The sequence below is a fragment of the Naegleria gruberi genome (genome assembly GCF_000004985.1).
Source record: "Naegleria gruberi genomic scaffold NAEGRscaffold_1, whole genome shotgun sequence".
In the NCBI taxonomy this organism is placed as follows: Eukaryota; Heterolobosea; class Eutetramitea; order Acrasida; family Naegleriidae; genus Naegleria; species Naegleria gruberi.
In genome coordinates, this window is record NW_003163326.1 from 58,457 (window position 1) to 83,113 (window position 24,657).

At 32.2% G+C, this 24,657-nt stretch overlaps 13 protein-coding genes across 13 annotated transcripts; 8 read left to right on the forward strand and 5 right to left on the reverse strand.

Annotated features, from left to right (window-relative positions):
* Nucleotides 1–74: 74 nt before the first annotated feature.
* Nucleotides 75–3,359, forward strand: NAEGRDRAFT_61084 (uncharacterized protein; the record flags this gene model as incomplete). The annotated part of the gene is made up of 1 exon (XM_002682963.1): nt 75–3,359. One exon carries the CDS (start codon nt 75–77, stop codon nt 3,357–3,359), a length of 3,285 nt encoding a protein of 1,094 aa, XP_002683009.1.
* A 678-nt stretch (nt 3,360–4,037) lies between these two features.
* On the reverse strand, nt 4,038–6,089 carry NAEGRDRAFT_61085 (uncharacterized protein; the record flags this gene model as incomplete). Its single annotated transcript, XM_002683312.1, has 1 exon — nt 4,038–6,089. The coding sequence occupies one exon, from the start codon at nt 6,087–6,089 to the stop codon at nt 4,038–4,040; it is 2,052 nt and encodes a 683-aa protein (XP_002683358.1).
* Nucleotides 6,090–6,751: 662 nt separating this feature from the next.
* Nucleotides 6,752–7,883, forward strand: NAEGRDRAFT_82851 (uncharacterized protein; the record flags this gene model as incomplete). Its single annotated transcript, XM_002682964.1, has 3 exons — nt 6,752–7,062; nt 7,117–7,481; nt 7,530–7,883. 3 exons carry the CDS (start codon nt 6,752–6,754, stop codon nt 7,838–7,840), a joined length of 987 nt encoding a protein of 328 aa, XP_002683010.1. The 3' UTR covers nt 7,841–7,883.
* Nucleotides 7,884–7,922: 39 nt separating this feature from the next.
* Nucleotides 7,923–8,907, forward strand: NAEGRDRAFT_61087 (ras family small GTPase; the record flags this gene model as incomplete). Its single annotated transcript, XM_002682965.1, has 7 exons — nt 7,923–7,932; nt 7,978–8,031; nt 8,082–8,129; nt 8,173–8,251; nt 8,298–8,317; nt 8,363–8,383; nt 8,429–8,907. The coding sequence occupies 7 exons, from the start codon at nt 7,923–7,925 to the stop codon at nt 8,905–8,907; spliced, it is 711 nt and encodes a 236-aa protein (XP_002683011.1).
* A 108-nt stretch (nt 8,908–9,015) lies between these two features.
* Nucleotides 9,016–11,970, forward strand: NAEGRDRAFT_77666 (eukaryotic translation initiation factor 3 subunit). Its single transcript, XM_002682966.1, has 2 exons — nt 9,016–9,076; nt 9,128–11,970. The coding sequence occupies exons 1-2, from the start codon at nt 9,025–9,027 to the stop codon at nt 11,938–11,940; spliced, it is 2,865 nt and encodes a 954-aa protein (XP_002683012.1). The 5' UTR covers nt 9,016–9,024; the 3' UTR covers nt 11,941–11,970.
* A 226-nt stretch (nt 11,971–12,196) lies between these two features.
* On the forward strand, nt 12,197–12,532 carry NAEGRDRAFT_5198 (uncharacterized protein; the record flags this gene model as incomplete). The annotated part of the gene is made up of 2 exons (XM_002682967.1): nt 12,197–12,326; nt 12,372–12,532. Coding segments are annotated over 2 exons (291 nt in total), but the record flags the coding sequence as incomplete, so codon positions are not given.
* Nucleotides 12,533–12,620: 88 nt separating this feature from the next.
* On the forward strand, nt 12,621–13,686 carry NAEGRDRAFT_28934 (uncharacterized protein; the record flags this gene model as incomplete). The annotated part of the gene is made up of 3 exons (XM_002682968.1): nt 12,621–12,650; nt 12,707–12,860; nt 12,920–13,686. 3 exons carry the CDS (start codon nt 12,621–12,623, stop codon nt 13,684–13,686), a joined length of 951 nt encoding a protein of 316 aa, XP_002683014.1.
* Nucleotides 13,687–14,304: 618 nt separating this feature from the next.
* On the reverse strand, nt 14,305–14,703 carry NAEGRDRAFT_61090 (uncharacterized protein; the record flags this gene model as incomplete). Its single annotated transcript, XM_002683313.1, has 1 exon — nt 14,305–14,703. The coding sequence occupies one exon, from the start codon at nt 14,701–14,703 to the stop codon at nt 14,305–14,307; it is 399 nt and encodes a 132-aa protein (XP_002683359.1).
* Nucleotides 14,704–14,968: 265 nt separating this feature from the next.
* On the reverse strand, nt 14,969–15,340 carry NAEGRDRAFT_61091 (uncharacterized protein; the record flags this gene model as incomplete). Its single annotated transcript, XM_002683314.1, has 1 exon — nt 14,969–15,340. The coding sequence occupies one exon, from the start codon at nt 15,338–15,340 to the stop codon at nt 14,969–14,971; it is 372 nt and encodes a 123-aa protein (XP_002683360.1).
* A 283-nt stretch (nt 15,341–15,623) lies between these two features.
* NAEGRDRAFT_61092 (uncharacterized protein) lies at nt 15,624–17,612 on the forward strand (the record flags this gene model as incomplete). The annotated part of the gene is made up of 1 exon (XM_002682969.1): nt 15,624–17,612. The coding sequence occupies one exon, from the start codon at nt 15,624–15,626 to the stop codon at nt 17,610–17,612; it is 1,989 nt and encodes a 662-aa protein (XP_002683015.1).
* A 633-nt stretch (nt 17,613–18,245) lies between these two features.
* NAEGRDRAFT_61093 (uncharacterized protein) lies at nt 18,246–20,745 on the reverse strand (the record flags this gene model as incomplete). Its single annotated transcript, XM_002683315.1, has 3 exons — nt 18,246–18,811; nt 19,248–19,594; nt 20,063–20,745. The coding sequence occupies 3 exons, from the start codon at nt 20,743–20,745 to the stop codon at nt 18,246–18,248; spliced, it is 1,596 nt and encodes a 531-aa protein (XP_002683361.1).
* Nucleotides 20,746–21,087: 342 nt separating this feature from the next.
* On the reverse strand, nt 21,088–22,443 carry NAEGRDRAFT_44925 (uncharacterized protein; the record flags this gene model as incomplete). Its single annotated transcript, XM_002683316.1, has 1 exon — nt 21,088–22,443. The coding sequence occupies one exon, from the start codon at nt 22,441–22,443 to the stop codon at nt 21,088–21,090; it is 1,356 nt and encodes a 451-aa protein (XP_002683362.1).
* A 234-nt stretch (nt 22,444–22,677) lies between these two features.
* Nucleotides 22,678–23,826, forward strand: NAEGRDRAFT_61095 (uncharacterized protein; the record flags this gene model as incomplete). Its single annotated transcript, XM_002682970.1, has 1 exon — nt 22,678–23,826. The coding sequence occupies one exon, from the start codon at nt 22,678–22,680 to the stop codon at nt 23,824–23,826; it is 1,149 nt and encodes a 382-aa protein (XP_002683016.1).
* Nucleotides 23,827–24,657: the final 831 nt, after the last annotated feature.

The following is a 24,657-nucleotide window of genomic DNA, read 5'->3' on the forward strand; positions in this document are numbered from 1 at the left end:
GCAAAAAAAAACAAACGTTATCACTTTTGTTTATCAATAAAAACCGACTACAATAATTGTTACAGGGTTTCAAAATGACCTCATCAAGACAATCAAGCAGCAGTACCATTGGAGGAACAATTTCCTCATCAACAAATAGCTCTACCAGTAGAACGGTCTCTGGCAGATTGAACACTTCCGGAATGTCATCAAGCGCACTCACCTCATCAAGAACACCACTTTCATCCTCAACAAGACCTTCTAGCAGTCTCTCAAACTCAAGCAATACATCGAGTCCTTCTAATGCATCTACAAAGAGTAATACAAGTGCCACTTCCAGAACCTCAGTTAAGAGTTCTATCAGTTCCACACCAACATCATCATCCTCTTCCTCTGCACTTCTTAAAAAGTCTCCTTCTAAGATTGATACTGGAAAAACAACATCCTCAACCCTTAAACCACCAAGCAGTACAAGTTTAAAATCCTCTTCAAGTGCCCTAAATACCTCTTTGAATTCAAGTACATCAACACCAATATCAAGAACAGGTTCCAGCTCCTCAGTAAAAAGTACAACCTCATCGTCAGGTGTTTCAAGAGCAAAATCTGAGGAAAAAGAAACCTTAGAAAAGCAACTGAAAGAGTTACAACATAGATTTGAGCAAGAGAAACAAAATATGGATAAATTAATTGCCGAAAAAGAAATAGAAATGAAAAATCTAGTAACAAACAATTCAGCTGGTAACCAACAGATTGATCCAACAACAATCGAGCTCAATAATCAAATACTGTTCCTTGAAAAAGAAAAATTTGATGTTGAACAAAAGCTTGAAAACTTTAAACTTGAAATGAAAAATAGCATTCAACAATTGAAAAATGAAAATGAAACTTTAAGAGGAGATGTAAAAGCTACTGAGGAAAAAAATAAGGAAGTGGTACAAAAATTTACAAAAGAAATAGATACTCTTAAAAAAGAAAATAGTGAATTGGAAAGTAGGCTAGAACTTGCTCAAGCTCAAATATTGAATCAGCTTTCAAACGAAGGAGCTGAATCTGAAAAGTTGGATTCCTTTTTGGAGAAAATTACGTTACTCGAAGAAGAGAAGATCAAACTCGAACAAATAGTTACCGACTCAGAAAAGGAAAATAAGAGGCAGCAATATTCATTTGAAGAAGAAAAGGAAGCTTTTAAATCTCAACAGACACAACTTGAATCAAAGATTACAGAAATTAATAGTCAAATAGACCAGATAAGAAGAGAAAAAGAAGAAACTGATAAAATGCTCAAACAATCTCAAGCTGAAATGGAATCCCTCTTGGGAAAAATCAACTCAGAAATTACAATCAGGGATAATGAGCTCTCTGTAAAGGAAGGCTCTGTATCAGAACTGAAAACAGAGATTGAGATTTTAAAAAGAAAGCTCGAAACAGAATCAGAAACCAATACCAAAAACAAAATAGTAGTACAAGAATATAACTCCTTAACCATTAAGGTTAAAACATTGGAAGACGAAAACGAAAGGCTAAAGCAAGAAAGGCAACAAGTTGAAAAGGAGAATGTTGACAAATTGGAAAAATATAACAATGTGAAAACCAATTATGATAAAATTGTGGAAAGGGAATCCCATTTATCAACATTGGTTAATCAATTAGAATACAGATACATTGCAAAAGAAGAAGAGATTTCATTGTTACATAAGACCCTGCTAGAATTAAAACAAAAATTACAGCAGACAGAAGAAAAGTTCTCCACATCTCACACTTTAAACTCAGAAGAGGTTAACAAACTACAGATGGATTATGAGAAATCAAAAGCTGAAACAGAATTAATTCAATCCAAACTTATCAAAGCAGAGAACGATGTCAAGTCTCTACAACAAGAGAAAATCAGTCTCAGCGCAACAATTGAGCATGAGAGGGGAAATATTAACAACCTTGAAGAGGAGTTGGAAACATTAAAGAAAACTCTTACAACCAGTCAATCACATCTTAATGAAAAGGATATCCAGCTCGAAGAGCTTAAAGCAACCCTAAATGATGTGGAAGATACTTTGAAACTTGAAATGTCTCTGAAAGACCAACTAAACTTTACACTTTCCACAGAACAAAAAAGTAGAGAGATGATTGAAAAATCCTATAAGGACTCTACAAGTTTAATTTCTACCCTTGAAAGGAAATTGGAAGAAGAAATTTATTCTAAAAAGATGGTAATAACATCTTTTGAGCAACAAATTGCCTCATTGATTACAGGAAAAGAAGAGTTATTAGGTCAAACTCAACAATTAATGACAGAGCTAGCATATGAAGTCCAAGAAAAAAAGAAATATATTCAAATCTCATCTCAAAATGAAGAATTGGTGTCAAAGGCTGCTGTTGAAATAGAGAGACTCTCCCAACAAAACTTGTCTTTGGAATCTCAATCACTATTGAATGCTTCTTCACAAAAACTAATGAAAGATGAAATTGATGATTTAAAGAAGCAAATAGATCAAAAAAAATCAAAATTGGAAGTGTTGAGGCAAACACATGATTCAGAAATGTCTAATCAAAAAAATTACATTAACAAGGTTCAAGAATTAGAGTCAATGATTGATGTTGAGAGAAGAGAGAAGAAAGATATAAACGACAAAATGGATTTGCTATTGAAGGAAAATATGGAAAATAAGAGGAGACTTTTGGATTCAATGAAAAATGTGGAGTCATTAGAACTAACTCTTTCAATAGAAAGAAAAGAAAAAGATTTGTTTCTAACAAAGGGGAAATCTGAACAAGAGTCAAAATTAAAACTCGAATCGCGCATATCAGAACTTGAACTTGAAAAGAAGAAACTTGTACTAGAAGTTGAAAATTCCCACGAACTTGTCTCCTCTCAAAAATTATCTTTGGAGAAATCCTTAAAAGAAGAATTTAACAAACAGAGGAAAAATGTTGAAGCCAAATTGACTGAAATGACAAACGTTAAAGATCAATTAGAAATACTATTGACTTCAGAAAAGGAGCAAAGAACTACCTTAGAACAATCCTCCAAGAGGGAAATTAAAAAATTGCAACAAGCTTTACTCGAAGAAAAAGACTTTATAATAGAACTAGAAAGAAGAATACAAGAAGAGACAGCAAAGAACGGAGACCTTAACAAGAAGATAGAAGAACTATCACTAAAAAATAACAATTTTAAAAGTGATATTGTTGTACAACACGAAGCTAAGAAAGAGGAAACTATTGCTGAAAAAATGTCAATTGAAACAACTACCCATCATCCAGACAAAACAGTGCAAAAATCCAATGTTGGGGTAGGTCTATTAATGGGAATGGTTGGAGTTGGTATTGGAATAGTTATGCCGTCTCTCTTGAAAAAATTTGATGTTGATGTTCCTAATGTATAGAATATCTATCGCTTTGATGACCTGAGAAATTCTAGCTCCTTTCTTAAGTTCTCCACCTCTTGTTTTAAAGTTTCGTACTCCAATAAATCAATAGTAATTGTTGCTCTTTGTTTATCCTCAAGGTAGATATCTTGTTCCTCATAATCATGATTAACACTCTCCATTTCAAATCTTAATGAATCATATCCTTTCTTTAAATTATTTTGAGAATTATGAACTACTTGTTGTGATAGTGAAGGTGATTTTTTAACAATGGCTAGGTTCTCTTCAGTCTTTTCAACACCATCATCAATAAATTTAACTTGATAAATTGAATTGAGGGCATGAACAGCAAGAACTTACTTGAATTATTTTCAAACTGATCATCATTTTCTTGGTATTGCATGAATAGAAAGTCTTCATTTTCTAGTTCTTTATTTTGGCTGGAAGTTGTAGTAATGTGCACGGAGTTTTTCTTGCCATTGAGTTGTGTTCTTTGTAAGAAGTCTATATCAAGAGGAATTCTAGGAGATGTTTTTGTTGTTTTGACCACACAATTAGTTTTATTCTTTTGGAAAAATTCAAGTTGTGTTTGTTGATTATTCTTCTTTCCAACTCTTGAACGTGCTCCTAATTTAAGGCTTTAAAAATGACAAAAGTCAACAGCATTACTTACCACCAGTCCAGCGTTTCATTTTTTTATTGTTTCGATTTTTGATCGAGATAATTCTTCAGATGATACTGTATCAGTTGTACTAACATCACCTCAGCATTCCCTCCAATGCCATTCCTTCTTGAAAACTCTTTTGCAACATTAGTTGCAATGTCACCTTCCCTAATGGTCAAAATTTTACTATTTCCCTCACTAATTTCGACGTCAAGGTTGAATAATGTTTTTCTTTTTGGCTCTGGTTTAAAATCTCTTTCCATATTTGGTTTAATTTGAAGTGGTGGTTGTAATACCTCTTCTGGTTGGTCTGATTCCTGCTCCACTTCCAAATGTTTCTTAATTTTCTCAACAATCTTTGGTAATTGTTCTCTTTTTAATCCAAATGTATTGATAAAATTTTTTGCAAGTTCTGTAATGTCATCACCTTCTCTAACCATTATAACACCACTCTTTCCCTTTGAAATCGTGATTTTTAATTGGAGAATTGGAGGTCTGATTGGTCTTGTTTGTAAATGATCTGAAGCAAAATTGAAAGGTTGAAATGACGTAGAATTTTGAAACAAGGAATGTGCTGTTTGGTTGAATTGTTCTGCTTCTCTAATTTTTGGATTATTATTCTTTTTAAAAGAATCAGTTCCTTGTTGCTTTTCTATATATTTGTTGATGGAGTTTCTTATGTTGAACGCTATTTCTTGTCTTAATTTGGGATCTACTTGATGTTGTTTAATAACAAGATCAGCAAGTTGGAATATGTTGTCTCCAGAAACAACACCAACTTTACATATTCTTCCCTCTCCTAGATTGATTGATAATATTAATTTTGCTCCAGAGTTGTCAAAAGTTGTTACAGGTCTGAAATAATTTAGTTTTTGAGGATTAGGAAATAAGTCAGTTTCAACAACGGGTACGACAAAGCCCTCCTTTGTCTCTTGATAGCTTTGAACCTTATGAGTAAAATTGGCTTTGGTTGATGAAGGAAATCTTAGTTCTTCTTGTGTTTCTGTAGTTGGAGGAAGTGTAATAAATCCTGAGGCATTGATTCCATACATTTCACTATTGGTTTGAAAATCGTTGAAATCTGGTACATAAGAATCTTGTATTTGTTTTGATCTGGCGAAATCAGTTGGTGTTTGAGAAGATGAGCTCACCTTCTTTTTTAATTGGGATGTTGGAGTCCTAAACTCATCAGTTAAATTTGGACCAGTATTGTACAGGGGTATTTTTGATTGTTCGACATTAGAGGGTTGAGGTTGTGAACTGTTGTAATTTTGATTCATAGAAGAAGGGATATTTTGATAGAGACTTGTTTCATTTCTGGAATGAGGATTATTTTGATAATTCATGGAATTGATGCTATCATCATTCGTAGATGGAGGGTTATTTTGGTACAGGTTTGATTCAATTCTGGAATGAGGATTATTTTGGTGCATACTTGATCCATTTCTTGGTGTTGTTGGTAACACTTGAAATGATGATGAACTAATTTCTTGTGGAATATCATCGTTTTCTTTTAAAATAGAAACCAAATGGGATATCCTTATTAACAAAATACTCAAGGTTAAATCCATATTTGTTCCTATTTTTGGAGAAACCTCCATAAAAAAAAGACCATTCCCAACGCCATAATTACCAGCCTCTTCTCTTTTTAAAATATACGATTTACAAAAGTTTTCACAATCCTTAATAGATGAAACCTTTCTTGATGTGTCAGTTTTTGTACCTAGTAGCATTATATTAACATTTGGAGAAAATTTTTCAAACCAGTCCAACCATACACTTGTTGCATTAATCCATGATTGATTATTACTTGTGTCATATACAATCAAAACAAAGTTTGTTTTCTCTGAGAGAACTTCGTTATATGACGACGGAGGTTCCCCCCATCCAAAAACGTAAAAATCAACAAAATATTGATTGTTAATTTCCATTCTCGTTATTTCCGCTTGAGAATTTTTTCTTTTTTCAATGAATTTTCCATTCTTTTTACTTGCACTCCAACTTGAAACTACACTACTCTTTCCAACAAACCGATCTCCACAAACAAGAACCTTAATCACTGTTTTTTCAGTTAGTTGAGGCATTTTTTTATGATATTAAAAATACTGAAGGCAAAATAATTGTAATTTTTCAAGTTACCAACTTTAAAAAACTGTAATACCAATAAACCAGTGATTGTTGATGTCAGACACTGTAAAGAAGCTTCATTCGGTTTCTGGACGAAGTTTTGCACAACCAACAATTAGTAGTTTGAATCTATCAAAAAGTAACCAAGCAGGAATACTCTCCCCTATTCGGAAAAGACAAACTCCTCAAGCAGATTTTGCAAACAAACAATTTAAAAAGGAGAATGTAAGGAAACCATCAGCACCTCCAAATCAACAAAAACCTTCCGATAACAACATTGTGACATCAAATAAGCAGATAGACAAGAAAGAGATTCTAAGAAGGCAAATATACGCAACCAATCACATGATGAAAATAATAGAAAATCAAAAGTGGGAATTATTAAAAAAGGGGCGTCATAACTCAAATGCTTCATATACCTTATAATATTATTATATACACTTAATTTAAAAACTGATTAAATATTCCATAATTCTATCTCCTTTCAAAAACAATCACAGAATATTGTCATAATTTCCGTTATCAGTTGGTAAGTTGATAGAAAAACAGTCATAAATTTAAAGTACTTTGGCGCCATAAAATTTACAGCATTAAATCAAAACAAAAAAAAATACAAAACATGGACACCAATAATTTAGGCCAAGGTCCAACTGCAGATTTTAAAGGAGAATATGTTCATCCTGTTGTCTCTGCAAATAAGGGAACAGCATCATCACTGTTGCTTGAAGAATACACCAAGACCCACATTTGTAAAAATCCTTTGAAAGGAGGAGGAAAACAATCCAGGCCCGATGCAACTTTTCTTCCAAAATCAAGTGAATCTCCTTTTGGAAGTTTCCCAAATGAAATGAAGCCAAGAACAATGAAGACTCAAAGAATTCAATCATCGACAGAATCTTCCCTTGATTCAGGATTGGTTGGTTCTAAAATGTTGTCAAGTAAAACTACCTTGGAAAAAACTGAAAAGGGAACTTTCATGTGGAGCTCTAAGAAAATTGGATCTGGAGGAGCCTCAAGCTCTTTAAGAGAAGGTAAAAAGCCAACACCTCCACCAAAACCTGTTGCTGGTGCAATGGAAAGAAGATCCATCCCAGAAACACAATTCAGAAAGTTTTACGAAAGAGGAGACTTACCAATCTCTATTAAACATGAGGGAACAAATGAAATCCATTGGAAAGTTAAAGCTGAAAAACTCGATTATCATCACTACCTTCCAATATTTTTTGATGGGTTAAGAGAAAAAGAAGAGCCATATAGATTTTTAGCAGTGCAAGGAACATTTGATTTGTTAAAATATGGTAAAGATAAGATTGTGAACTGCATACCACAACTAATTATTCCAATCAAGAGTAAGTAATATTACTGTAATATTCCATATTCTTTTACCCTAAAATAAGCTGCTTTAAATACAAGGGATCCTGAAATTATATGTACAGTACTGAAAGTAATCCAACAATTAGTTTTATCAAATGAGAAAGTTGGTGAAGCCCTAGTTCCTTACTATAGACAAATTCTTCCAATTTTCAATCTCTTCAAGACCAATAATATCAATCTTGGAGATGCCATTGAATATTCTCAAAGAAAGAGACTAAATATTGGTGATTTAATTGAAGAAACTCTTCAACTGTTAGAGCAAGAAGGAGGTGAAGATGCATTTATTAATATTAAATACATGATTCCAACCTATGAATCGAGCGTGCTCAATTAAACAATGTTTCCCCTTGTATAGAATCCAAAAATAAACCCTTTCTTTAAAACGTCACATTTTAAATTTCATCCAAATCAAAAAAATGGTGGAAAGTACGTTACCTCTGTCAATTAACTCATTATTTTAATATTTATTAGAACATACTATTGGTATTTTTGGTCCTTATGCTGTCGGAAAAACAAGTGTTTCAGGTTAGTTTCTTGAGAATTTCTACTAATTTCTAATTAAAATTATAAAACAGTACAATTTGTGGAAAATAAGTATACGGAAACTCATGATCCTACAATAGGTTAGTTGACTAAATAATATTTTGATTAAAAATTATTCAAAAGAGGATTACTTTGAAATAACAAAGAATATTAGAGGAATAACATCTAACATTACAATATTGGATACAGCTGGACAGGAAAGGTTTGTTATTCACTAATAATAATAATAATATTTAATAATTTGAAAGCTATCAAAGTTTATTATCGGGTTTGTTTCTTTAACACTTTTTTAAAATAATATTTTCAAAAACAGATGCCATGAGTGAAGCCGAAGGTAAGATTTATAAATTTATAGTTTAGGATTAACTGAAATTAAAAGGATTTATTTTGGTATATAGTGTTGTGGATAGAGAATCTTTTGAAAAAGTTCAAAAATTGAGAGAAAAAGTAACAATGGTACAAAGTGCAACTGTGCCAGTTATTCTTGTTGGAAACAAAGCTGATTTAGAAGATGAACGTCAAGTTTCTACTAGTGAAGCAGAGCAACTTGCGCATGGAGTTGGATGTCCCTTCATTGAAGCATCAGCAAAAACTGGACTAAATATTGAGAAAATATTTGAGTTGATTGTTTGTCAAGTTAGAAAATCAAAAGGTCTAAAAATTTCACTAGATGGAAATAATGACGATTTACCAAACATAATCTCTCAAACAACAACAAATGATAACTCATTACATGTTTCCAATGAACCCTCAACACCAACTTCCCCTAATCAAAAAAAAACAAGGAAAAATTCAAACAGTAAAGATACAAATCTTAATTCCCCAAACAATAAGAGAAAGGATTGTGATATTCAATAAAATTTATTTCAATAAAAGTAAAAATACATGTTCAATTCAAAAAGTACTGTATTATTGGAATGAAAAATTCAATTTCAATCTTTAAAAAAAAATAATAAAAAAATTTGAAAAGAAAAAATGGCCCAATACCTAACTACAAAGGCCGAAAACGCTCTCAAGAGAACGGCTGGTATGTAATTATTCATCACTTCATTAAAAATATTAACCAATTTTCTTGCAGATTACATCCAATCTGAACAATTAAATTTAGCTTTCCTTGAACTTGGAGCAATTGTCTCTAAATTCGGTCGTCAAATCAAAACATGGCACGAAATTTATGAAGATGTTGCTAAAAGATTCATCAAGGTATCTGTAGAGTTAAGAAAAGCCCAAGAAATCAAGAACGTCCTTTCTTCATATAGAATTCTCTGTCAATCAAGCGAAATCAAATCATTTGGTAATGTTATTTTGTTGTACTTGGACCAAGCTGAAAAACGCACACAAAAGGCTATCGAAAAGTCCAAGAGCAAATCCTTGACTCTCGAAAAGGATTTAGAAAACGAAATTCCAGAAAACATCCTTCTTTATGAAGTTTCCGGAGAAGGATTAAAGGATAGAACTGACCGTGAAATTGTTACACCATGGATGAGATTTTTGTGGGAAACCTATAGATTGGTACTCGAACTCTTAAAGAAGGATCCACAATTAGAATCCATCTATCATGAAACTTGTAAGAGAGCTTTTGATTTTTGTCTTAAGTATGAAAGAAAGACAGAATTTAAGAGACTTTCTGATCTTTTACGTGCTCATATCAAAGGTGTAGAAATGTCATCTTACGAAAGCATTGCACAATATCTCTCTGCTCGTTTCTTCCAATTAACTGTTGCTATCAAATTGGATTTATGGCAAGATGCTTTCAAGAGTGTCGAAGACATTTACTATTTGATTTCTACATCAAAGAGTGTTGTTATTCCACAAGCAGAACTCTTGAATTACTATGAACAGTTGACAAAGATTTTCTGGACTTCAAAGAACTACATTCTCCATGCTTATGCTCACTATAAGGCTTTTGCAATTCATAAGAGTATTTCTAATTCCTCTGTATTGCAAACCTCCGCTAACAGTTTGTTACTTTCCACTCTTACCACTCCATCAAACACTAGTAATGAAACTCTTCCAACAGACTTTATTTCTGTTAGAAATGAAAGAAGATTAGTTTCTCTCTTAGGTTTGAGTGTTCCACCAAGTAAAGAGCTCCTTGTATCTGAATTAGATGCCAAGAATGTAACACAATTAGTAGATACTCAATTGAGAGACCTTTATAGAATTCTTGAAGTTGATTTCAGTCCACTTAAAATGTGTGAAAAGATCAAGCCAATTTTAGAATATGTCAAATCAAAGGAAGATTTAGCTATTTATTATGAACCTCTTAAACAAATTACTGTTACAAAATTGTTACAACAACTTGCAAGAGCTTTCCAAAGTATCAAAATTGAAACTGTATCCAAGATGGCTGATTTTGTATCTTTAATTCAACTTGAAAAGATTCTTGTTGAAAATGCAAACACTGGTAAAATTCAAGTTATCATTGATCATGGAAAGGGTGTTTTGGTATTCGGTAAATCACCAAGAACTTTCGATGCTAATGATGTACATAATCAAATCGCCTTGTTCGGTAAAAGAATTCATGATGTCATTGATATGATTCATCCAGAAAGAAAGGAAGAAAAGGAAAAGAAGAGAAAGAAGTTCATTGCTGATGTTTCTAAGAAGCTTTCTCCAGAAATTGAACAAATTTCTATCAGAAACGACTTTATTAGAATGAAAAAGTTGTGGCACGAACAAGAACACAAGAGAGCCTTGGAAAAGGTTGAAGAAAGAAAAGTTGAACTTGCCAAACAACGTGAATTGGAAGAAGAAAGAATTGCCCAACAAGAAGCCAAGAATAGAGAAGAAGAAAAGAAGAGAAGAGAAAGAAAAATTGCTGAAGAAAAGAAGAAGAGAGAAATTATTGATATGATTACCAATAATAACACTAAAGCAGAACAAGATTTGTTAAAGGTAGCCAATAAGTCTCTCAAAAAGAAGCTCACTTCCCTTATTGAAATGGAAATGGATGACATTATCGAACTTAAGAGAAGCGAAATTCAACGTGAAAAGAAGGAAAAGGAGAAGAAATTGGTAGAAAAATCCAAGAATATGGACTATCTTGAAATTACTAGACGTGAAATTGAAATGCCACTCTTTGATGATTATAATAAGAAACAACAACAATCAAATAAGGAATCATTCGATAGTTATGTCAGTAAGCAAAACCTTGAACTTCAAAAGGAGTTAACTGAAATGAGACAAAAGAAACAAGAATTATCCAAATACTTTGTTGATACTACATACTTTGCATCTGAATTTGTTTTGAAGAAGAGAAAGGAAGAATTTGAAAGATTAAAGTCAGAACAAGACAAGAGAAAACAACAAAAGAAGGAAGAATGGGAAACTAAACGTGTTGCTATTATCGAAGAAATTGAAAGAAGAAGAAAGAAGGAAGAAGAAGAAAGAGAAATCAGAAGAAAGGAAGAAGAAGAACGTAAAAAGAAGAGAGAACAAGAAATGGAAGAAGAACGTAAAAAGAAGGATGAATATGATAGAATTCAAAGACAAAAGGATGAGGAATATTATCAAAGACAAAAGGAAAAACAAGCTGAAATTGAAAAGAGACTCCAAGGCCAACAACAAACACCAAAGAAACAAGACAGATGGGGTGGTTTGGATAGTGAATCATCTTCACCATTTGGTGGTGCCAAGAAGTCTAGTGGTTATGTTCCTCCTCACTTGAGACGTCAAGAATCTGCATCTGATGCTCCAAAGGAACAAACTGAACAAAAGCCAGAAACTAATAATAGACGCTTTGCTGGATCCGATGAATCTTTCTCTGCCTTTGGTAAAAAGCCAGCAAGTGGTACAGGCGGCTCAAGTGGCTCAAGTGGTGCAGGTGGTAGAGGTGGATTTGGTAGTAACAACAACAACCGTGATGGTGGCGATAGATGGAGAAAATAATCGTCTTATTAAATATTATTTATTGTTAAACATATTTTGTTTTTTAATTGGATTTTTAAATTAAAAAATGTCATCAAAAAAGGATTGGAAAATCACTGTTGTGACAAATAATGAAGGAAATATAAAACCATTCAATTACATTAGTGGTGTAGCTGTTGAATCATCTTCTTCTTCAAATACTACCAAGGATATCTCGGAAAAGAAGAAACAACAATTGGATCTCAAACAAAAGAAATGTTGGGAATTTGCCACAAGTCCTTTCCGTGGTTTATTCATGAATGTTTTTCTGATGTGGATGATTGGAAATCAAATCAATATTTTCCCAATAATTTTTACTGCTATGGCCATTATGAACCCTATTAAAGCCATGCTAGGAATTGGTCAAGGTATGTGTTATTGGTTTTCATAAATTTACTAATAATTCTTTAAAGCTTTTCAATCTTTCGACTCGGAAGAGGGAGGAAAAATTAATACAATCTTGCCAAAAATTGTTTACTTTTTACTTCAATGTGTATCTTTAGGAATGGCAGTTGTAAAACTATTTTACATGGGTCTGCTGCCAAACGAATCCGATTGGGCTCACACAACTCCTCTCCATCCAACTGAATTTGTTGTTCCTTTAGTATCAAACAATATGTAAATTCAAATTGAATTAATAAAAATCAAAAAAAAATTAAAGAATGAAAAAGAAGGTTCTATTGATGGGAAAGGTAGGTTGACAGTTATGTACTTTTCTCTGATCAGAGGTTTAAAAACCCGATTAAAGAGTGGAAGTGGTAAAACTTCAATGCGTTCTATCATTTTTGCCAATTATATTGCTCGTGATACAATGCGTCTCGGAGCTACTATTGATGTAGAACACAGCCACGTTAAATTTCTTGGAAATTTAGTTTTAAATTTGTGGGATTGTGGTGGTCAAGGTTGGTGTTTAATTATTCTTAAATAACTGTATATTTAATTATTTTATAATTTTAAAAAGAGGCATTCATGGAGACCTATCTTGAATCACAAAGAGATCACATTTTCCGTAATGTAGAGGTTCTTATATATGTTTTTGATGTTGAAAGTAAAGAATTGACTAAAGATTTGGCTTATTATCATGATTGTTTGGAAGCAATAATGCAAAATTCGAAGAATGCCAAAATATTTTGTCTCATTCACAAGATGGATTTAGTACCAGAAGATCAAAGAGACAAAATTTTCCGTAAAAAGGAACAAGAACTCAGACAATTATCATCACCAATGAAAGTAACTTGTTTCCGTACTTCAATATGGGATGAAACACTCTACAAGGCTTGGAGTACTATTGTTTATAGTTTAATTCCTAATATTCAAAGTATTGAGGCAAACCTTGATAATTTTACAAAGATTTGTGGAGCTGATGAGGTAGTTTTATTCGAAAGAGCTACATTCCTTGTGATATCACATAGTACAAGCCATGAACATCCAGACGTTCATCGTTTTGAGAAAATTTCAAATATTATCAAACAATTTAAAATCAGTTGTTCAAAGGCACAATCTCAATTTCAAAGTATGGAGGTAAAGAATTCTCAATTTTCTGCTTATATTGAAGGTTTTACACCAAACACATATATTATGGTTATATTGAGTGATACAAGTATACAGAGCGAGGCTGTTCATATGAATATTAGGGTTGCAAAGAAGCACTTTGAAAAGTATTTGAAAGTTTCAACTACAGAGGGAGGTCAACAAATTGCCTATGATCCTTCTTCCAATGTTTTGTAAAGTAAATTAATGATTTATTGTAATTTGACAGGTCTCTTTTGATGTTCCACATTTTTCCACTCCTCACCTTCTTGTGTTGGTGCACTTTTCAAAAGGCTTTTCATTAGCAATTCATAAGTAGAGTGATGAGGTTCAAATTCTTCTCTTAATACCAGGTTAAAATTCTCCTCTGTTGTTGAGTGAATTGACAATTCCAAAACCCACCAAAATGAAGGCACAAAAAGAATTTCATGTTCCTCCAATTCTACAGAAATTGCAATTGAGTTTTTAAGGAAATTATTTTGAGTTTTTAAATTTTCCACAATATTAAAAGGATCAATTGAGGATATCACTGTATGACTATGAATTCCAGTCCATTGTTGAAATTTCCAATCCATCACTGAAACTTTTGGTTTCATACTATCAGAGTGTAGAGGATCAAAAAGAATAAATTTTGTTTTGCCCTTAATTTGAATAAAAATACTCTCCTTATTTGTTTGATAAATAGGGAGGACAAAATTGTTTAACAAAATATCATCAGAGTATGATAATCTCATAGAGATAGATCTAAAGTGTAGAGATTCTCTAACAATATTTGGTTGAAATGGTAGTGAGTTAGTCAACCATTTTTGATTGATTTTAACTATCTGATATGGAATCATAAATCCACCTTTTGACCAGTAAGTATTGTAATATTAAATCTTTTGACCTACCTGGTTTGTGATTGCTTCTCAATCTTTCATAATTATTATAATGATCCATTTGGTCATTCCATGTTGATCTCTTCCAAGAAAATGATAATTTTGGATTTTGTAACGCATTTTCTATTTGAAAACCTGAGCCAGTTATTAAATCATCAATAATTGCCTGAGTAGATGCAATACGTTCAAATCCATCAGCAAACAAAACAGGTTCATCATTATTTTCGTATTTTTGATTCTTAATATTATTTAAATTAGAAACAACACTATCTCTTATTTGAGATTGATCTGCAACATCTGTTTCTATATGATGTTTAAATGGAAATTCCTCTGACATTTGCCCTAAAAGTGGAAACACGTTTGATTTGATTTGAGTTTTGATTTGGTCTACTCCATGGAGAGGTTTCTGAGTAACAATGAAAAATTCTTGTTTTTTTAAATTATCAATAAAGGTGTAATGCCATCCAGCTTTGAAACATTTCCATTCTCTTCTAGGTAAGGTTTTTAAACCTGAAAGTTTTACTGGTCGTCCATTTGCAATAAAGCTACATATTAAGAAAATATTTACAAATTTCACAATGAATTCATTTTGTTGTAACTTACTATTTGAAAAATATAGTTCCTTTTGGAAGTTTTTCTCTAAACTCAGGTACTCTAGTTCTATCACCACGATCTTCTCCCTCAATTTTTTCAATACTTCTCTCTAAATGTACTAATTGTTCTTCATCTCTATCGGGAGATGTTCCACTGAATAACGTATGATCCTGATTTAATTTTGAATTCCATAATCTCATATTCTCAAATACTTTTCGCGTCACAAATTCATAAGTCATTTCTTTATGGTGTAGAATATTAGAAACTGGATTAATTTTGTTTCCTTTCATAAATCCAAACAATGGAGCAAACACAACAGATCCAATAAGACATCCAATAGTAAAAATCAACAATAGAATTAAAATGTTTAAAATTGCCATTTTTTCACTTTCCAATAATTCACCATTTGATTTATACAAATCCATCATGATTGAATGGGAAAACTATCGTCATCAAGTTTCTTCGATTCTTGTTCAATTTGGTTTGATGACATTTTTTTAAAACCATGGAAGATTTTGCTTGGATCAAAAAGGTTCTCACCAAATAATCAAGTTCATAAGAAAAAATTGTCTCTTGTGTGAGTCTCTCTACAACAGAACATACGATCAACACGAATCATCACATCATCTTGTTTACCAATTTAATTTGTAATAATTTTTTGAAATGGATCGTACACCCACCATAGAAGAAACAACCCATAAGGCTCAAATTTCTCTTCTTCCATCATGGCAAATTAATTTACCGTTCAATGTATTCAAGGCTGACCAAACCAAAAAGTTGAATTTTCCTCCAACCATGTTGAACGTTTTGGTAAAGAAGATAAAATTATTGATGAAAAACAAACCAATCACTGGTGTTGGTTTGATGGTGGTTATGACAATTTACGCCATTCTTGTGGCTAGCCTTTTCCCTTCATCTTTAATCAAAGCTCATGGTTCCTTTGTTTTGGGTTTTGGTTCACTTGCACTTGGTGATGATCTTTTTAGAAGTTTCTACAAACTTTGTGTTGAAGGAGAGAAAATTATGAATAGTGGACAAATTTCTTCAAATTCAGTCTCATTGACAAATTGGTGGAATGGTTTTCAACAACTTGATGAGGGTCAAGTTTGGGTTTTGTGGTGGAAATGGGGACTATTTCACCGATCCTTTATTTTATTCCTCAATAATCTGAAACACTTAGCTTCTCCAAGCACAACTAACAGTAGCACTGTTAATAGTATTAACACGAAGAAAAGAAGAGTATTCCTGTTAGAGGGTTTTAACGCAATACTCCTTTCTTCTTTGTTTACATATACTGCTCTCAAGTATCCAGATAATAGGTTACATACTGTCATTCCAAAACAGTTACAATATTTGGGGTCATCACTTCTTTGCTGTTATGGTATTAGTGCCATTAATCATTCATTTAATGATAATAGTAGTTGGGAGCCTCTACCTAAATGGATCGCCCTCTACCTACTAACTATTGGTTCTTACATGGGAACATATTGGAGCTTTGAATGTGTCTACGAATTTATTGATCTATTCCAAAATAAGAATTACTCTTCCTACACTACAACCATGCTATTCATTTGGTATCTTTCAAAGTTAGCCGTCTCATCTAGTGTTGGTGTTGTTAGTACTTTTGCTCTATTGGATAAGTTAAAGATTTGGAAGACTCTTGGTAATTATTCAGATAAGCTATTGATTAATGCTAAAAAATATCAAAAGGAGTTCTCTGCTATTGGGTTGAGCACGGCCAAGGGTTTGGGACTTTATTCATTTGCTGCTGGCTCATATAATTTTGTTGAATCTATGAAAAAATTCATTCAACACCTTTTAAATGAAGACAATACCACACTCTCTCTTGGAATGCGTGCAAAGGAAATGGGTAAGGATGTGCTCTTCATTGCTGGAATGTATGCTGGATTTTATATTTTCAATGGAGCTCTCTGTTTTGGCTCTCCTTACACAAAGGTTCCATTTTACTTGGAAAATGAAGCTCTAAATTTAACAGTGGGTGGTGTTACATTACATAGTGTTGTTGCAGCTCTTTCTAAATTTTCCTATTTTTATAATAAGAAAATTTTGGATGAATCAACAAGCCTCTCAATTTTAGCAACTTTAGATAATGTTTTATCATATGAAAATATTGCTCTTACATTTGCAACAAGTGGTACATTTATGTATGCCAATGATTTACTTTTGAATGCATATGATAAGGTCACAAATAGTTCTAATCAAATTCGACCAGTTTTCAATCCAGTTCCTGGTGGCATTAGCTTGAGCACTAGTTTGTCAGCAGTTGCCCTCAAACATTTCTTATCTGCTGGTAGTTCTGTTTTGGGAGCAATTGGTACTCCAAATCAAAGTATTGTTTCTTCTTTGACAAGTTTGGGATTACTTTTACCCCTTTCAAAGGATTTAGTAATTGGAACATGTTCTCTTGCTGCAAGTGGGTTTGTTTTAATGAAAACATTCCCTTCTCTTAAACCACTTATTGAGAAACCTTTGCAATTCTTTGATAAAATTATTGGAAGAAGATCAAGGAAGATTCTGAGTATTTTGGGTTCTCCACAAGCTGCTTTTACACTTTTTGCCACAATTGGAAGTTATATCATTTACAAAAAGTATATCTATGACGAAGAATTGTTTGAACAAACAGATAACTAAATTAAAGTTTACAATGTGTATTATTAAGTTGCTATTTATCAAAACTATTTAAATCTTCTTGTGAATCAGATGCAGAAGAGTTATCATCAGGGTGGTCATTACTTGTAACGAATTTTGTTGATGCAATATAACTCTTTTGTCTTTCTATTATTGTGACAATTGAAAAGACAACAATCATAATTCCAAGTAATGCACAAGTCAAGTTTGAAAATATGGATGAAACGCTCATGTTGTAATGTTCTCTATGAATAAACTGCCTGTATTTATAATATTCATGGTGCTTTGCCTGTTCCTTACAATGCAATAAGGAATTAATATCATTTCCGTTACAATTAAAGGTTTCGGTACAATCAATTAAAGATGTGAACAAAAGGGAGGCAATTAATATTATCAAATATTGAGTCTTGTTGATGTACATTATGTTGTTTTTTTTGAAAGGAAATAAAGAGAAAGAGGAAGCATTATGGATAAATTTGTTTTCAAACCAAATCGAAACTCTGCTTGTTCTTTGTGTTTGATGTTGATTTTAATTTTGACCGTTGCCAAAAATCAGTCAAAGTCCTTACTCTCGGAATATGAAAAGTGCGTGCACTACTCGGTATTTCGCAGTAAGGACAATTTTGCATGCATTCTTTATTGCTCGTTGTTTGGTGGTAAATTATTTTGAGTAGAAAATAAATTTACAAAACTCTTGTATAATTTTTCATTGTAAGCTTCCAATTGGTTTTCTGTTTGAGAATTGAGTTTGTGTAGAATTTCATAACATTTAGCAATTGACCTCCTAAAATCAATCATATCTTGTTCATAAAAATCTCCAATTGTTTTGTTATCGGTTATTTGTGGAGGGTTTGTGGAAATATCCTCTGGTGATGTTTCTGTAGTTGATGGTATGGATTTTTTAGCTAAAAACTCCAATTTCTCATTAATGTTGGACAATTCGGACCAACATTCTGAAAGAGATATTTTAAAATTAGGTGTCAAACCTGACCACTCAGGGCATACACTCAATACTACATGAAATTTCACAAATATAGTTGGCCCAGCCTTTCCTTCTTGTACCAATAAATCTTTAAGGTAAGCTCCTGAAGACATGAAAGGATAAGCCCCTGTTAATGTATTATTACCATAAGGTCCATAAACTTTTCCCGTATTTGTCTCGAATTTAATTTGCATTAAAGCCTCTCGTTGATAGCCTGATACTTTTACAATATATTCATTATCTGAAAGAAATATTTCAACATTGTCATTTCCACCTGTGGGTGTGCCATATGTTTTTGATGTTTTGTTGCTATATGATATCTTTAAAACGACTGGGTCAACCCAAAAATAATTGAAGAAAACCTACGCTCAAATAATCAATATAAATTCCCCAACGTAGTACAATTTTTTTGATTTGGGTTGTAGGTATTACCATTCTCTTAAATATATAACTGTTTCTCGAATAATCTCCATTTTCAAGCTGTTTAACATTTCCATACTTGAACATTATAAATTTGTTAAAATAATTTTGTTTTTGTATATCAGTCAATGGAAGTAACTCTTTTTTCTGGGATGGAATTGAATTGGTGGTGGATGAAAGAGGCTGATTTTCTTGATAGATTATTGGTATGAGAATGATGTCAATTCTTTACAAACCTTTAACTTGAGTAAATTTCGAGAGCATTTCCATGAATTGATATTCCGAATAGGATCTCATAGTTTCTGGGTATGTTTCAAATAAATGATCTAAATGTTGATCAAGAGTTTCTATTGGTATTGCTACAGAAAGTGAATCATTACTACTAGTGCTCATTTGAGAACTACTAGATAGAGATCTTCTAAGTTGTGGTGAGGATGACTGAATGGAATGTATGTCCTCTCCTTCAAGGAGAGGATTAGTTGCTGAAGTATCATGAACAGAATTTCCCATGAATGATTTTAAAAACGCTCCAAACCCTCCTTGAGCATTTGATGGAGAGGAGAAGCTTGTGGAGCTTCGGGTTCTATTGTTGTTGTTATTGTTATTCGTTGACATTTAAAAAAATTACTAGCATCAGGCGACGAAGTATTTTTGTGGGTTGATGATCAAGATATTTTTTTGTTTTTTGTTCCAACAACATTCTATTTTATTTTAAACACACGACAATCCAACATGAAATGTGTCACCCTCCTTTAACAATTTGTAGTGAATAAGATTTTTGAGAAATGGTTCATCGACTGGACAAAGATGGTTATCAGAAATAAGGAAAATCGATTCCACTTCAACTCGCTTGAAAGTGATTGAATAGCAATTCATTGCTTCAAAACAGTTGTTCAAAATTTCTTCCTTGAAGATGGAACAACAACTTCCATTTTGGCTACAGTATTCTGATGGGAAAATATTATAGTCTAATCTTAACAAAGTAATTATGGGATCAAAGTTGTTTGTTGTGGAGTGAAATTTTAACAGTATGGAACAAGAACCATCATACGGAACAATTTCAGTGCTTTGCTTAATTTTCTTTCTTTTTAAAGTGCTGTCTGAAAATGTTCTCTTTTGAGAAGGTTTCAAGTTCTTTATCGTTCTTCCAGAACCGTCTGCAGATGGAATATACTCTCCTCTGGAATACCTCCAAACCTTGTTAAAATCTGTTGAACAAACTGGCCCAAACATGATTGAAGTGGATGGAAAGGTTTTTTGGTATAGCTCAGCGTTTTGAGCATGAATAAAATAATTCTTTTTGAAAGACATATTCGCTCTCTTACAAATAACACAATATCTGTTAGAAGGATCTGGAAACATGTTTCTCACCTCATGTAAACTCTCTTTAGAGGATTTAATCTTAGAGGGGAAGGTTCTGTTAGTATTATTTTGATTAACATCTTTGGTTTGGTAATTGCCAATGATAAAACAGTTGTCATTGAAAATATGCTCTGCTACCAAATTGTGATTGGCAGGACTGTTATTGTGTGATAAACTATCGGTTGCACATGTGTCTGAAGAAAACTGTGCAAAATTGAAAGGTGCAATAACATTGTCTGACTCAACAAATTCAACAGGAAGGAATGAGTGATATGAATCAAAATTGCAACTATTAGATAACATGATAACTTTTTTTAAGGTTGGGATAATCGAATAGACTAATCTTGTGAGTGTTCCATCACGCGAGGTCATTGTCATGACTTCCTTATTTGTCTGGCTGCCAAAATTTGAGAAACACCCAAAAACAATAACCAATCATCCTAACATATGTGTGTCCAAAAAGAATAGAAGCTTACTCTCTGAATGTAATATCTCATACAACGCGGGATAGAAACGTAACTTTCAACAAGGAAAGGGTTGCTTCAATAGCTTATCATGATTTTTATTTTCAAGAAATTCCAAACTTATGTTAAAATCTTTCATAAAACATGATTAGAATAAGGAAATTGTAGACTCTTTTGACCCAACATATTAAGGTTTTGAGTGCTAAGAAGTTTAATAAAAGAATCCACCTTCAGAAACAGAATAAAATGATTAGAAATTTATCATTTTAAATTTGAAAACTTTTTCTCCTCGATTTTTTCTCTGGCTTTCATGTTCTCCATTCGAAAAATCAACAAATTCATTACCCAATAAGTGTAACTGATCTGAATTTTCAGTATTACTTTGCTTTTGACTAAATTTTTCACTATCATCAAGAGATAGTTTGTCAAACGGTAGAACCAATGGATTACTATTACTTCTCTTTCTACTTCTGATAGTTATTGAAGAAAGTGGTAATGAGGATTGGTTGCTGTTCTGAGTTAAATTGGTGCATGTGTTACTTGAACTTGTTGGAGAGAAGGATCTATTTCTACTTGGTGCATGTATTGAGTTTGACATTTTGTTCGATTTTTTAATTTTGGGTGAGTTACTTGAAATGATTTTGTTTGCTTGGGTAGCTGCAGCTATCGAATTCCAAACTTCCTTTGCAGATATTCTTCTTGAAAGAGGATTAAAGGGATTTGGATTATGTAATGATGCTCTTTCTGAATATTGTTTGATGGATTCTTCATTTTCTATTACAAGTACAAAGTCATTCTTTGATTCATTGCCAAGTGGTTGACTTGTAGGTGTTGATGGTGTACTTGATTTTTGATGATTTTGAGAATTAATGACTACAGTTTGGAATATACTTGTATTACCGTTGTTGAATGGTAAAGGTGAACTTTGTTTGATTAATGTATTACAATTGTTGGAATTACCACAAATATTAAAATTATTACATGAGTTATAACCTGCACCACTGTTCGTGTGAATAGCAGTACTTGAAGACGTTGTGGCAGGGTGTAGGTTATTAGTTGTAAAACTCGTTATGATATCTGTATTGTTTGGTGATAAGATTTGATTATTGGTGTTCAAATATGAAGTGTTGCCCATCATTACAGGTGGTACACTTCTAACTCTTGAATGAGGTGCTTTACCTCTTCCATTAGAATGAGGAAATTTGTTTTGTTGCGTTATGTTTGATTGTTGTGACACTGAATCGATTGTTTGTGAACCATTTGTGGTACCATTTGAAATTGATCTATTCCTAACTATCATACTATTATTTGTGAGTTGTGTCTGATGATAATTATTAGTACTATTACAATTACTACTTGCAAATTCTATTGTTTGTTGACTTGTTGTATGAAAATTGTCTTGTTTTGTAGAGGGTTGCGCAAACCACTCTGATATGGAAGGCAATCTTTCCTGTTGTTGTAGTTGGTTATTATTATTGTTGAAATAATTTACATGAGTCTTTTTGTTTCGAATAATAATATTATTTGGTTGAGTGGTTGGTTGTTGAAGGGGTTGTGTAGTGTTGTTGATGTTTCCAACAGTATTGTTGGTCATTGAATCGGTCATTGTATCCAACACATTACCCAATAAAAAAGAATTGTTTTTTTTTAAATTTAGTGTTATTGGTATTTATTGTATTATGTAATGATTTGTTGTGCCAGAAAGAGGTAGTGATTAACAAAAGGAGTGACGTTTTCCGAGATTTAGATTGTTTCCATCTTGACTTTTATGTGGAGGACTTTTGAAACTATGAAACGATTTGGCATTTGTAATTCCAATCAAGCAGAACCATTAAAAAAAATGCACACCCTCATCTTGATAGATTTTCTTCCGGAAAATGAAAAAAAGCAATTTGATCTTAAATATTCAACATTATTAAAACAACATCAATTCAATAGAAAATTATCCATTCCTTTTTCTGGTAATTTTTTTAACGTAGCAACTCTTGGCTCAGAAGAGTCTGGTGAAAGTAATAATCATTTTAATTTACCTTTTGATATTATTAAAATTGACTCTTTCATGATGATTACAGATCAAGAAAATCAACGTATTCAAATCTATGAAAGAAATTTATATTATTTTACAATCAAAATCAAGCACAATTCAAAGTTTAAGTGTAAACCAAAAAGAATAGAGTCATCGGATGATGGTGTTTTTGTTTCGTTTGACTTTGATGATAATTCATTATTGATTAAGCTGGACAAAAAGTTACTATTTGAAAAAATACAAAAATCTATTAAGGAAGGTATTAACATTATTAACATCAATTTAGATGATACTCTTGATAATTTAATTATTTGGAAATCAGAATATCAATCCAATATTTTAGCATTGAAACCAATTAATTGCCAATTAGAAAAATTTGTAATTGTTTCCACTCAAGATAACATGCATCTCATTCAATCAAATGATGGGCAATTTTTAAGAGAGGCATTTAGCGATTCAACAATTTATGATTTAACTTTATTTAAGGTTGATGAAAAAATCAATTTATTAGCCTCTGGAAATAATTCTGTTTTTATATTTGATCAGTTATTTGAAGAAGGGTTTGAAATGAACTCTGAACTGCACTCTATTATTTATCCAAGTTCGTCCTATGGCTCTTCATTAAGTATTATTGTAAATGAGGGTTTGAATGTTAGAAATATTTGTTCTAGAGCTTTTTTAAAATCAGGCATTGTTCAACCAACAAAGAAAACAACAAAGGAAGTAATTGCACACAAACAAATAATAATAGCTGAATCAGCGAGTAGCAAGATACATATGTTTGATTTATTCTTAATGAAACAAACAAAGAATAGCTTAGAGACATTCGTATGGGATTACGAACTTGTAAAAACGTTTAGAAAAAAGCCAGTACTGAACTACCCTACAAGCCTTTTGATAGATGAATATGGAAATTTATTTGTTGTTGACTCAAAACAACACAGAATTCAAATTTTCAGATAATTAATTTCAAATAATTCTAACTTTACTAGTAAACTCGAGTACCTGGTTTTACACCAAGTGTTTCCTTTGGTGCTAGTGGTGTAATTGTTTCAAAAGAAGAATCAGTGTTTTCCTCTGGTTTTTCTCTTGTTGCAAACATGATCATCCCATGAGATAGATGGTTAGCCATTGATTTTGGTTGAAGATTTTTCACTACTAAAACTTGTTGTCCAATAAATAAATTATTTAATTCCTCAATATTATCTGTTGTGGATATGGAGGGATAATGAAGACGAATACCCGAAAGGATTTGCCTAAGATTTTCTTCTCCTATATCTACTTTAAAACAAATTAATTTCTTTGATTTCTTAACAAATTGTGCTTCCATAATTTGTCCAACAACTATCTCAACCTTCATAAAGTCATCTATGGTAATTTCTGAAGACTTGCATTCATTTTCCGATTCAAGACTTTTTTCGTTAGAATTTTCAACTTGGTGATGAGAATTAAACTGATGAAATCCTCTTTTTGCAATATAAAAATATTTACTATTCCGACAGAAAGAACAATTAAAAGTTTTCCTTGATGATGGAGAAAATACTCTTCTCAGAAACATTTTTTAAATTTTTTTTTAATATAAAATTTTATAAAATTTCAATTATTTCAGAAACCTCATTAGGATCTAATACTTCAGTCACATCATCATCATCACTTGAAACATCATCTATTTCAACAGGTCTTAATGGAGTGGAATCAATATAAATTATATTATTTTTTCTGTGGGTAATAGGAGTGGTAAGATTAATGAAAGATTTCTCAGGTGTGTGATGTATTTCACTTTCGTCTACAAGA

Excerpts from the sequence above, each read along its gene's own strand:
- NAEGRDRAFT_77666 (XM_002682966.1), top strand. The coding sequence starts at position 9,025 with ATGGCCCAATACCTAACTACAAAGGCCGAAAACGCTCTCAAGAGAACG. Across the intron at positions 9,077-9,127 it reads CGCTCTCAAGAGAACGGCTG|ATTACATCCAATCTGAACAA; the intron begins GTATGTAATTAT and ends ATTTTCTTGCAG.